Source organism: Perna viridis, chromosome 11 (genome assembly GCF_037379345.1).
Source record: "Perna viridis isolate PV_CMFRI_1.1 ecotype Kerala chromosome 11, ASM3737934v1, whole genome shotgun sequence".
In the NCBI taxonomy this organism is placed as follows: Eukaryota; Metazoa; Mollusca; class Bivalvia; order Mytilida; family Mytilidae; genus Perna; species Perna viridis.
The window spans coordinates 11,241,771-11,255,467 of NC_142455.1; the positions used below are offsets into that span (position 1 = coordinate 11,241,771).

The 13,697-nt window shown below is 32.3% G+C and overlaps 2 protein-coding genes across 2 annotated transcripts in view; one reads left to right on the forward strand and one right to left on the reverse strand.

Moving 5' to 3' along the window:
* Nucleotides 1-13,697, forward strand: part of LOC148602968 (uncharacterized) — a 113,242-nt gene that overhangs the window by 85,059 nt on the left and 14,486 nt on the right. The gene's annotated exons all lie outside the window — the stretch shown is intronic.
* LOC148602972 (uncharacterized) lies at nt 467-3,963 on the reverse strand. Its single transcript, XM_088553149.1, has 2 exons — nt 3,893-3,963; nt 467-2,512 (listed from the first exon to the last, which is right to left on the reverse strand). Exon 2 carries the CDS (start codon nt 2,489-2,491, stop codon nt 794-796), a length of 1,698 nt encoding a protein of 565 aa, XP_088409275.1. The 5' UTR covers nt 2,492-2,512; nt 3,893-3,963; the 3' UTR covers nt 467-793.

Consider the following 13,697-nt stretch of genomic DNA (forward strand, 5'->3'; position numbering starts at 1 on the left):
CAAGATAAACAAGTATATTATGTAGAATTGTAATTGTTTTTTTCAGATTCTGGTTCAAATAATAGTTATTATGCCTGCCTTTCTTTTGATATTGAAAATATGATATATTTATATTAAACACCGGAATGGGATGTTTCATTTTGTTCAAAATGTTTACGAATACAGATATTTTACGGTCTTGTCAACATTTACTTTCAATCATTATACTAGTAATCCCTTGTTCGTTCATTTGTGTAACCTATAATTAATTATTTCTGTTTTGACAAGGGACATATTTGGACAGATTTTTAGGCTTTTTATCGAGTAACCTTTTCCTACAGCTGTGATATTTTACAGGGTGATGGTTTTGAAAACAGCAATGTTCTCAACAACAAAACATCTCAATCATGGAAAGTTATTGGAAATTTCTCGCCAAAGTTCATCCATACAGATCAAAATTTATATATAAATATATAATAAATATAACTCAAAGGGAAACAATGTTTATTCATTTATTAGTCAGAACAGTCTATTGATAAAAATGAGTAACGCACTAGCTCTCTACATCATATTACTTGAAATTTATTTTTAATTTTAATTTATTACTGGCTGTTTTCCATGGAACGTATGTATGTATTTTTGACCAATTTATTTAATGAAAAACATACTGTACAGTCAATTTAAAAAATCCGGAACTTTTAAAGAATCATTTATCAAATATCATAAACAGAGTTCAAGGTTAGTTTACTCGGAACTTTATTTTATTATAGTAGTTGCAACACAAACAAACAAACTTCAATATTAACTTTAGCATTTAAGATCTAAATGAATAACTGAAAATAGTTTTACTTCCATTTGCTATTAACATTTTAGACGTTTCCTTGTCGTAGACTATGGCATGTGGCCTTTCAAGACCATCTTCTTTTGTCAGCAGCTGTCGGCATTGTCGACCGTTTGTAGAGATTACTACAACATTACAAGTTTCCTTACCGACGACGTACACAAATCCATTCATGTCAACGTCGATACCAGAAGGACATCTCAAGATTGTTTCGTCTTTAAATTCCCACATTTTCTTTCCTTTCAAATCACAACAAACAACGATGCTTTTATCAAAATCTGTGTAGTAAATGTTTGCTCCAAATAACTTGATGTAAGAATATGATGATATTTCACCCGTTGGTGAATTAATTTTAGTCAATAAACCGTTTGAGAGGTTAATGACCAGAATGCCACTTTGTCGACAGGAACAGACAAGTTTACCTTTCATCGCTGATATGCCGTACACCCGTGAAGGACAATCATACGTTTTGGTGATTAACCTGGTTTGTAAGTCAATTACTGATACTTTCATTTGGTTGGACATTCCACTTGACACGGCTACTTTACTTTCTTCTATAAGTTCTATATCAAAAGCATCATGTGGCAGGTCAAGTTTCCATTTTGTTATTCCATTATTGTTGATACACACTACTTTATCCTTAGTGAAGTGCTGATCTGCATACACCAATCTACCGTTTGGAAATAACGTTAAACCCCTTATATCTCTCCCATTTGTTAATATCCGATTGTGCAGGTAAAGAGTAATATCATCAGCAAATGTTCGTGCTGTGATAGGTAATAAGAGCTGTGCTTGTTTTTCTTTTTTTCGCGCCAGGCCAACTTTGCATGGTGATTCTTCCACATGTATTTGTACTTGAAATTTTGACAAAAAGTCTGATACGTTAGTTTCTAAGTTGAAAGTAAGATGTTTTGTTTTCAAATTGTTATTCTCAACGAGTGATTTCAGAGATTTCTCACACTCATCTACTTCACTTACCATTCGCTTGGTGACTAAAAATGCCTGAAGGTTTGAACCGTGATCTTTTACTTTACTAAGCAGCTCTTGGTTGTTTGCTATATTTCTTTCTTTTACTGATAACTTGTCCACAAACTGGTTAATTTCAGTTAGCTGCCATTTCTCGACATCGTTTAATCTTTTAATAATGTCTTCTTCGAGTTTATCTAGATGTTCGACAATACTCTGTTTCATGTTTTCGATTTCGGTTTTAATTTTCATCTTTTCTGTAACAAGTGTTTGTATATTTTGTTTTCTGTCATCTTTTATTTCCTTGATATTTGAAGCGAGTTCATCCAATATTTGTTCTATCTCAGTGAATGCATTTGATGTCTTTGCATTGTGTATGACTTCATCTAAAGCAACACTATCCTTACACGTGCTATGGTTCCCTAAGGTACATTTAAAGCAGCAGGGGCACTCATGAACTTTACAGTACGTTAAGAACTGCTCCCCATGGTTTCCACAATACTGTTTTATTTCATGGACGAAAGACGGAAGTTCGACATATTTAGATATTGGTATTGTTTCATGTTTTTTTAAAGTCCTCGACAGACAATGATTCTGGTAGCAATTCCCACACAATGCCTCTTCACATTCCGGGCACCAAACTTCTGCAGATATTAGCATGTGTCGTTGTTCACATAAACTACAAAAAGGGACATCACTTGCCATGGTAACAAATCTGAGTCTTACCTGAAAAGACAAATTGAATAAGAATGCCTTCCCTTTAACCATATGCATTCTTGGTACCTGGTTGATATCATAAGCGGCCTTAGAATCGCTAACAATATAGATTCTAGTCACCTGCAACGGGTATGCACAATGTGTGAGTAATTTGCAGCTTATGAAGTTAAATCAAAAGTTATTTGAAAAAAACATTTATTTTTTTTAATTTGAATATTGATAAGTATAAAGATGAACAAATTCCAAAAAAAGTCACATCAATTCAGCCAATCAAAAGGGAGAAGACGTTACTGATGACCCGGGGTTATATTTCAGAGAGACTTGTGGGAAGAAAATTTTACTCAGATATTAAGTTTGTGCTAATATGGAACAAATAAACATAGTTTTAAATGCTTAATATATATTCACCTTTTAAAAGTGTCTAACAATTAAAGGCTTGAATAATGTCCAGAACATATTTTTTCCAATAAGTTATAAGGAAAATGTTTCCTAAGCTACCACGATACACGACGCTTGCCCTTACACTAACACAATGACCATCTCCTTATTTTTACTAGATAATTTTTGTTTTATATCCCAATATAGTGTTCAGTAACATTCACAGTTCTTGCTACATTTTGGGTTGTCCAGTAACACACACGCTTACAAAACTCTAAAGCAGATATTTATCGAAGCCTTTTTTTTTAATGTATGGCAACTTTTGTTTATGACAAGTATTTTTTCGGTGTACATAAAAGACACAAATACAAAATGAAACTTAAATGTGTAAAGTCGGTCGATCGTTTCAATAACAAAAAACTCTTGATGCTACCGACGACTGTAATATTATATCATGATAGCCTACTTAACGTCATGTTATTGATAATGAATTGTTTATTCATACAATGTTGCGTTTTAGATGTGAAGATCAATTACGGCTTTCAATAAATTTAGAAATTTTTTTATACTAAATCTTGACTTGAGCAAAATGAGTCATGCTTTTCAAACTATGGCATAAACGTGCATTTATTATATGTCTGAAAGTCATTTGATTGATTAGTAATTATTGTCCAGGGTAAATTTTTGATATCGAAAATCAAAACGAAACTAAAAACATATATACCAGACAACTGAAAGCTGTAAAAATTGAGAAACAGAAACAGAGATCATTCAAAGTCCTTCATCAATAAGTATGTATTTGTCTATTTCCAAATTCATATAATAAGTAATTGGAAAAGTATCTCTTCATTAGTAATGCCCTTGTCGGAGTCAAAACGAAACTAAAACAAGTATTGGGATCGTGCCATTGAGTAAAGATACAATTTTGCTAACAAAAATGTCTTGAAAGGTCTCTTTTTACAGTACAAGATGCAAAAGGCAACAAAATAAAACGGTGAATTATAAACTTACTGTGTTTGAAGATAATCATGGTAGTAGGCATATGACCTACGTTTATCGTATATATGGATGATTAAGTTGTATGATTAACAATATGCTAGGTGTGAATCGGTACTAATATTTTTCAATTTTGATTGGAAGGATTTGTCGAACACATCTTTTTCCAAAAGAAATTGAATGTATATAAAAACGAATATTAAGATAACTTTATTCAGACTTATATAAAAGAACGACCACGTTAAACGTTATATCATTAAAAGTTTTATTTTGTAATGCATGTTATTTAAATAGAAAATTATCTTTACACGTTTCAATATTGTCTGACTATACTGAAATATTTTGATAAAAAATAAATGATTTTATTTACTATATGCATACGATTTCCTATTAAGAAGAAAACTCATGGTCGAAAGTTTTTTTTATCATAAGAGTGGGGTTGAAATTGAATCTCATAGCAAATACAACTCAGTGTCTTGAGTCATCTTGAGATGTCTGGAGACTCGTTAATACTAAATGTCTTCAGACGCATCTAAAGATGCGTCTTATAGACCCGTCTTCAAGACATGCTTTGGGACATCTTGACATAACTTCAGATCAAATTCATTTGTCTTTCAACAACACAAAAGGTGATTTAAAGTTTCAGTTCAACATGAAATGTTTTAGTTTTCACAAAATCACAGTCAGACATTAAGTCCTGAAGTCAAAGATTAATACATTTATCGCCGTTTGGCTTATTTTTCATCAATATCAGGTATAACCTCCACGTTTCCGGTGTAAATATTCGACACGCCGCTTCTATCTAAATAAATTCACGGGCCTGATGAATTGACTTCTTGTAACGTTGATCTGTCAGCAAGAGCATGATTATCAAAATTTTTTTCACATTACCACCCAAGAGGTCATCGCAGTATTGCCGACCATTCAATGTACCGTCAATGATCTGTAGAGGAAGCTAGTATGAAAAATTAAAACATCAATATCATAAATCATACATAACAAATAGTCAATGACATTATGATGGAAACCCACAAGATTTCTATTTACTAAAAAAACCGGGCCGCACTTAAAATGACGTTTGTTACGCCTTAACGGACCCCAGCTCCAGACTTTAGGTAGCTAGAAAAAGAATATATTTGTCTGTAAAATCCATTTTGTTTGTTCTGAATATCTAAAACAATGGGTAGGATTAAATAAAACTGGTTGCTATGGCGAGAGACAACAAAATTAATTTCAATTTTTGGCCCTGTTGACAAGAACAAGAATGCTAAGAGACCAACATACTTAAAGCATTTTTCACCAAATATCAAAAACAGTTTCCTCTTAGAGGAATATACAAGTACATTTGTAGGTAGAATTCATGTACATTAATAACCTTTACTTGAAAATTGCATGTATTTTTTTTATTTAGGAGTTGCAAAATTTGCACGACCGCCCCAACCACCAATCAAATGGTCATCCACTATTGATACAAAATGTACATCTTGAACAATGGTGAAGAGCTAGCTCCCCATTATATTACATGTATTTAAGTTGCAGACAAATAGATTTTCGTTTCTGCCATTTACTTTGTAAATTTTGTTAAAACATGTACATACATGTGTAGACACGGACTTCACTTGACAAGAACACTGAACGCTCCTTGGTAGTGATTGTAAATAATGTTAATGCACCATTAAAATGCTTTTGAAATCAATGAAAGTTGATAGTTTTGACATGAAAAGGGCAAACACATTCTTGAAAACTCAGGACTTCATGTTTACCATACTATTAAATACCGGCTGGGAAAAGAGGTCACCTTCAACATTCAAGCCACCTAAACCAAACTTACTTTTGGAAGCAATGAACAGTATGTGCCAAACACAAGTTTGCACGGATAACATGGATAGACGGACTGGCAGGGGCGTAAAAGGACATGTTCATTTATGTAATGTTATACACTAATTACACTTCAAAAAGAACTGAACAATTTGTTCTTTGGATTTGTTCTTCGAACATTCACATTTGTAAAGCATACAATGTAACATTGATATTTTGCACATACACATGTCTGATAATCGGAAGAACCGTGTACATTTCTTGTAGGTTTATTACTCATTCCTTCTAACAAAAATGCCTTAGATCATATGACCTTTAACACATATCTGTATTCACAAGGAATCTTAAATATTCCATGCTATTACATTTACATTGACAGTTCCTGTCCGTCCTACAAATGTCACATGGTTTTGGTATGCTCCACTGGATAGCATAGCAAAGTCCAAGACCGTGCCTGCCATCTCGACCGCATCTACCTAAGTTCCTGGCACATCAAAAGAAATTTGGTGTTAGGGTTATTTACCCCATTCCACATATACAGTGGCTACAAGCATACGCACAGTACTGCAGTTGAAGACAAATTATTCCAGTTATTCTAGTTTATGGTACTTCGCCTGTGTGGGCATGCTACATCTATACGGTTCTGAATTATAATATCTCAATTGTATGCTCATGTCTTCAATGCAGAATGCATCCACATATACAAAGTTTCTCATAATGAATATGAATTTACATAGATAATAATTTTGGGGCAATTTTCCTTCAAAGCTGTACAAATCTATGACATATTATGATGTTCGGATTTTTTACACAGAAAAAATGCTAGGTCTGTAATAAAAGAATCAAAAAAAGATGTACATGAATTTCTTGATAAAGGTGGCATATTATAAGCAAGTACTGTTTGTCTTAAACATGGCATTCACTCATATTTGGTCTTTTAACATGTATTTTTTCTTTATGTATAGTCTACGAATCAAATCTATAATAAATTGTTAAATATAAGATAGTGAGAAGTATTTACACCTTTAAAAGACATACACATTCGTTTTATGGATATGTATTGTTTAGTAGTAATATAGGATACCAATTATTGGAAGACAACTACAAAATTACTTGTACATGGTTTAAGGCTCTATACTTTATATGCCCTACTTCATTTATATAGGTAACAGATACATGTATCAAGCTTGTATTTAGGGAATGCTATCTATGCTAATACATTTCTTTTCTTTTTACTAGGAAATAACTGATACCACAGATCGAAATAACATAATCAAAACTACTATCAGCATAACTTATCATGTACATTGTTTATTGCAATATAAAAGCTTTTCAAAATAGGTGGGTCAAAATGTTTTCAAGAAGATTCAGTCAATCCATTTGCATTCATTGAACAAGTAGTGCATCTACAGTCATGTGATATCTAACGGCATATCTATATAATATATTTACCTATCCGATAAAGTAGCTTTTGAAGATTGAAGTCGAAGGCCAAGACATTTCGAAGGCCAATATATTTGTCAATATCTTTTCTCTTATCAGTGGTCATAGTGGCAGTTACGACGTGGGTTTCAATTAAGCTTTGAAGAAGACCTACCCTGTCATAATCTAGGCCCTGTTAATCAACAAAATTAATAACTCTTAACAGTTCTATTTAAAAAGAGATGGACATATATATTTATCAATTACAGAAATGAACTTGCACACCAAGAAACCGGAAACAAGGAATGTGTAAAATAGTCAATATACTGATAAGAAGTAAAGAAAAACAAATATGAACACTCATCACATCTTGATTCAGAATGGCATCTGGCATTAAGTTTCGAGGTAAAATAGTCAATGTTAAATTTGATAAATTAAAATTGACTCCACTAGACTTAATTATGGCTTCTATATTTTTAGGGTAATCCGACACTTACTAGAATGCTATGCCTTTCTTTATGAAAGCAATTTAAAGCGCTATTACCTTTATTTTTATGAATTGGCCAACTTGTCCTTTTGCAAATCCTTGAAGTATGAAGTATATTTCTTATATATCTTCTTACATGTTCCCGTATTCCTTTTAAAATAAGAAAAATATATATATACTCTTTCTTTGCAAATGTTAAAATTAGGGAGCAACAATTTGATTTTTATTGTGGGGAGTGGGGGGGAGCTAGGATTTATCCTGCCTTTTTAATTTGAGAAAATTGAGGTTAAGTTCTTGCCTTTTTTACTTTTGCTCTGACCCGGATCGTTGTGTTGGTAGTTCCCATTGAACTTTTTGATTTTGTTAAACACCATTACATAATTTGGGATTTTAAAAATTATATAATGAAAAAAACAAAAAACAATATTTGAGGGGAGTACCCCAAAAATAAATTTTAGCCTGAAATGAACATAAAGAAAATGTCCTCGATATGTACATTATGTGTTCATAGGACAAAAATCACAGAGCAACATACAAATAATTTTTATTCGATTACAAGTAAAATTATATATCTGCGACTGAAACTTAACAGTTCAGATTTATTTTTTAAATGAAGTAAATGTGCTGCTTCAAACAGGACAATGATGGGCATGAAACCACTTTAAACATATAAATTGTCGAGAATTGTTGAACTTCCGCAACTTATTGCGTGGAGAACCTGACGAAACGTTTAAATTGGTGTCAAATTAAATTACAAACAATATAAATATCCGTATATATCAACCGATTTTAAATAAGCAAACATTTTGTCTGTGTGTTAACATCCTTAGATTCACCGACTTATACGTTACCGGATGTCAATTATCGTTAATGAATCAACAGCGAAATATAAATAAATTAGATGATTATTTTTTTCCCATTTAATTACTTAATTTACAACACATTTTAAAGCGGAGGGATGCATCAATCTATTTTCGAGATTTGGACAGATCTGGTTGTGCAGGATGCAAACAGCAGTTTCTAATGGAAATTATTTTCACCATAAATACTATTTAGTTATAGTAATGCAGAAATATATCTCGGTTGAAATGTTGTTTGTTGTGACCAGGTTTATTCAGTCGGCCTCAAATCTTGACCTATACTTGTAGGATTTAATGGTAAACTTTTAACTCTCAACTTTAGCTTTTTTACCGTTTTTATACTTGAATTTACCTGATCAAAAGCGAGTTGTGTAAGACATCATTGCACACTGCTCTATGAACCACAGTTCCGGGGCTGTAACGCACTTTTCTCAGAGCGAGGGTCAAAGAGGATCTGCAGTCCTACCATAACACCTGTTAGTCCTGTAGCGGTATTAATTCAGTTTGGATCTTGAAAAATTAGAAAGATCGTTTGGAGACAATCACTTTAAGACTATGATCTGAATATAATAGCATTAAAACCTGATTTTTCAACACTGTATACTTTTCTTGCCGATACTCAGTTAAAATCCCGATTTAAATACCTTATACACCGTTGTTTTTCTGAAAAAGATGGTACACCTAGTCACAAACATATAGTTTTTGGTAGAAATTCCTCATACTTTGTAAGAAATAATTCCAAATCATCTTCCAAACATACAGAGAAAGATGTTTACGATATGCTGGAATTTTTAATCGACAACATATTTGTCCAGTTTGGTGGACGTGTTTTTCAACAAACGATCGGCATTCCAATGGGAACATATTGTGCTCGTTTACTTGTTGACCTGATCTGATCCAAAAGGAAAAATATCGTTTGGCTAGATCCTTTAATCTCAGTTTTCGCTATATAGATGACATCTATTATCTTTAAACAATCCTAATTTCGGGAACTTGATGCATCGCATCTACCCCAATGAACTTGAGATAAACGATACAACAGACACTGTGAAGTCAGCATCATATCTTGACCTATACGTAGAAATCGATGGTAAAGGATCAAACTTTGCGAAAAACGTGATAACTTTTCATTCAGAATTGTCAACTTTCCTTCATCTGTGGAAACATCCGTTCAGCACCTGCGTATGGAGTGTTCATATCACAACTCATACGTTATGCCAGAGCTTGTCGAAACTACGAAGACTTTTTGTATCGCGCTAGAACTCTAACAAATAGACTTCTGGAACAGGGTTATGTTGCTACAAGATTGAAGTCATCACTACAGAACATTTTGGTCTCATCATGAACTCGTTGATCTCGTTTTTCTACCCCGGACTTGACTTTTTATGAGCAACTGGGCGGGTGTTACTATAAAAGCAGAGGGCGCTTACTCAACGGTGCACCTGGTCCATGCTCCCAGTTTTGAGTGGAGTCCGAGTTGCTCATTTGCTTTTGTTACTTTGTATGTATGATTTTAGTTACTTTGTGTTATTTGTTGTGTACGTCTGTTTTCCTTGTCTGGTCTTTGTCCCTGGATTGCATTATTTTGATTACTGCTATAACCTTAGTTGAACAGCAAAATGTCAATTTTGAAGTGAGAAATATCAACTTAGGAGTGAGATATATCAAGTTTGACGTGAAAAGTGTCAATGTTATCTACACTAATAAACCAGAATTACAGTTGTTTGATCATACTTCTTAATAGAATGAATAGTAATTTTGCAATTGTAAAAGTTAGAGACAACACAACGTCTTCAATGCATTTCATTTTAACCCTTTTTACTCATTTTCCACAGTCCTTTGCGGCAGTTGTAATCTTGGTCTTTTACCTTTTTTCATGTCTAATATAGGGCTGTTATCGTGATGTCTGAAATTTTTATTCTCTGAGTACGTAAAATTAAGTAGCACGCCAGATAAGGATCATGCAAAATGGGATTCACGAGTAAAAAGCCTACATATTTTTTATTTTTGATATTTTGATTGAAATGTCATAGTAAACAGAAATAAACATGTGGTTTTTCATATAATAAAATTTAATAAAATTTATTCAATTTTAAGATAAAGGAGTATTTTTGTACGTACGTGATACCATCTTATTGCGCCAAATATGAAAAGAAAGTAATTTTTATGTAAAAAAATGTCCATACCTGCTGTATATAGATCATGAGAACACATTTGCCTTGTTCCAGGAGAATAAAAATACCAAAATTTCATGAAGTATTGGTTAAAAAGTACTCTTTTTTAAAATAATTTTAAGCTAATGCGATACCATCTTATTTATCTAAAAAAGAAAAACAAACATTGCATTGTTGATAAGGGAAGCGTCCATTTTTATTACACATGGTACATTGCGAAAACATTCTGACTGGACTGGGAGTATGAACAAATTGAAATTTCATAAAATTCGGGTAATATATACTCACTTTTGAGATTAGAGAGGATTTTATGCTTATGCGATACCATCTTATTGCTCCAAATATGAAAAGAAAATAATTATTATGTGAAAAATGTTCATATTTATTGTATATGGATCATTGGGAACACATTTTTCTTGTTCTAGGAGAACAAAAATACGAAAATTTCATAAAATATTGGTAAAAAGTACTCTCTTTTTTTAAAATAATTAAGCTTTTTCAACCAATGCAATACCATCTTTACATAACATTACATTGTTGATATGAAAAATGTCCATTTTATTATGCATGGTGCATTGCAAAAACATTTTCACTGCTCTGGGAGATTGAAATATTGAAATTTCTTAAAATTCGGGTAATATATACTCAATTTTTATTCTCAAAAGACAAACTATTACCATTAGAAAATGATTGCCATGAAATCATAAATTGTTATAGTTCGGGAAATTTTTCCCCGATCATTCCGGAAGGCCATTCAAATATTTATAGTATTTTATCATATATCAAATAATGTTCGAATGTTTGAAATCAATTAATCCCTACAAGTTTTGATTCCTGACAAAATATTGTCTTTTCAATGTAAAAGGAATATTGATTTTGGCATAGAAAACGAAATTACAACGATATTCCGTAAAATTGATCAACCATAGGAGCTATTTTTATCATCCAATCAGAATACAGAACTGTTGCACGAAGAACGTTGCACGATACACGAAGAACGAAGCACGAAATGCACACACGAAAGGCACACGCACACGAAGCCCACGCTGCACAATACATAATCCCACAAAACACGCACACGAAGCACGCTAAAATGGGAATGTTACATGTTTCAGGAGGTGTTAGTATCGCCAAATACGAAACAATAAAATAGAACCTTAAACTGACATGATATAGATGATATGCTTATAATATAGGACATATAGGAGAAAATATAGTAGCCGTGTCAAATGAAACAATCGGAATGAAAGTATCTTTAATTAACATAAAACAAGATCAATCACCAGAACATCTCACCTTCTTGCTTTTGTATACGGCATGTCGGTGATAGAAGGCAAGCTTTAGGTTCCAGTAAATTAAAGATTTCAGATTTCTAAAAGGCTAGGAAGGCAACTGTAGGTATTTTTGCGGGTTAGTCTGATTTGCTATGGTTTTTACGGGACATTGCTCGCGACATTGTTTTGACGTTTGAATTTTATCCTTTTTTCACCTATCTAAATATTTTTAAAAGTCGGTTAAAAGCAAAATAAATAGTTATATACATGTAAATCAATGCGACCAATACCTTTTTTTTAAAATTCATATTACAAATATATAAATATTTACTTCGAATCTTATTCAGACAATACACCGTTTGATTCAAATAGTCAAGCTGATGCCTTTACAACAATTATAGATACCAATAATTTCCTTGAATACATGGACAGTTTAAGAAATTCGCAAATAAACTGATTGACACAGTGTAAAACTACTTAATTGAAATATGTAGAGAATACTGCAGTTGTCAGGTGTCTAAAAATAGTAGGTTTTTCATGCAGAGATGTACAACAAAACCTATTTCGATAAAATCACATGGATATATATTTCTCTAGACCAATTTCTTAACTTCGTTAGTGCACATTTCGATGTGTTTAATCTACAAGTTAACATTTCCCATATCCATATCTATCTTTTCCCCGTCTCAATCAGCTTGCTGATTCCGGAGAAAATGTAATAATGTAATTATTTGATATCAAATACTTCTCAAAGATCAAATTCATCCGATTATTTATTATAAAAAATATGGTATTGCATTTGTAAAAAAACTTCTCTATTATCTAAAAGTTGAGTAAATCGTACCCTAATTTTATGAAATTTCAATATTTTCATACTCATAGACTGATGAAAATGTTTTTGGAATGTACCATGTATAATAAAAATGGACATTTTTCATATCTACAATGCATTATTTTCTTTTTTATATCAATAAAATGGTATCCCATAAGTTAAAATAGCTAACTTATTTTAAAATAGAGTGTTTTTTACCAATACTTTATGAAATTTGGTTTTTTTCTTCTCCTGGAGCAAGGAAAATGGGTTCACAATAATCCATATACAACTAATATGGACATTTTTTACACATAAACATAGTTCTAGTTTTATGGTCGTTATCATGAACTCGTGGATCATTATGGTGTATCCATCTGCACCATGAAAACTGATTTATTCAACGGGTCATAGTTTTCCTTTCCTTTCCTCGTTTGTCTACCCCGGACTTGACTTTTTATGAGCAACTCGGCGGGTGTTTCTAGAAAAGCAGAGAACGCTTACCCTACCGGTGCACTTGGTCCATGCTCCCAGTTTTTAGTGGAGTCCGAGTTGCTCATTTGCTTTTGTTACTTTCTATGTATGATTTAAGTTACATGATTGTACGGTAAAACACTTTATCATCTAAATTTTTCTTAGAACCTTTCTCCCATTTAAAAAAAAAACTTTCAACATTTTCATACAATGACGATATTTTCGCAATATATGATCTATAACAAAAATTAACGTGATTTTATATCAAAACATTTATAGACATTTAGAAATTGTGTAAATCGAATGTGTTTATCAAAGCATAATACATTAATGTACAAATTAAGCTCAAAACTTAAAGCAGCTATTTTCAATATATTTATACACTTTGTTTATATTCCGTCATTTCGTTTGGTTGTATGAACATTAGTTTTCCTATGATATCAATCTGGGCATACAATAAAAGCACATGTCGTGATAGAGTCTCATACAACTCTTGCTGC

Excerpts from the sequence above, each read along its gene's own strand:
- LOC148602972 (XM_088553149.1), bottom strand. The coding sequence starts at position 2,491 with ATGGCAAGTGATGTCCCTTTTTGTAGTTTATGTGAACAACGACACATG.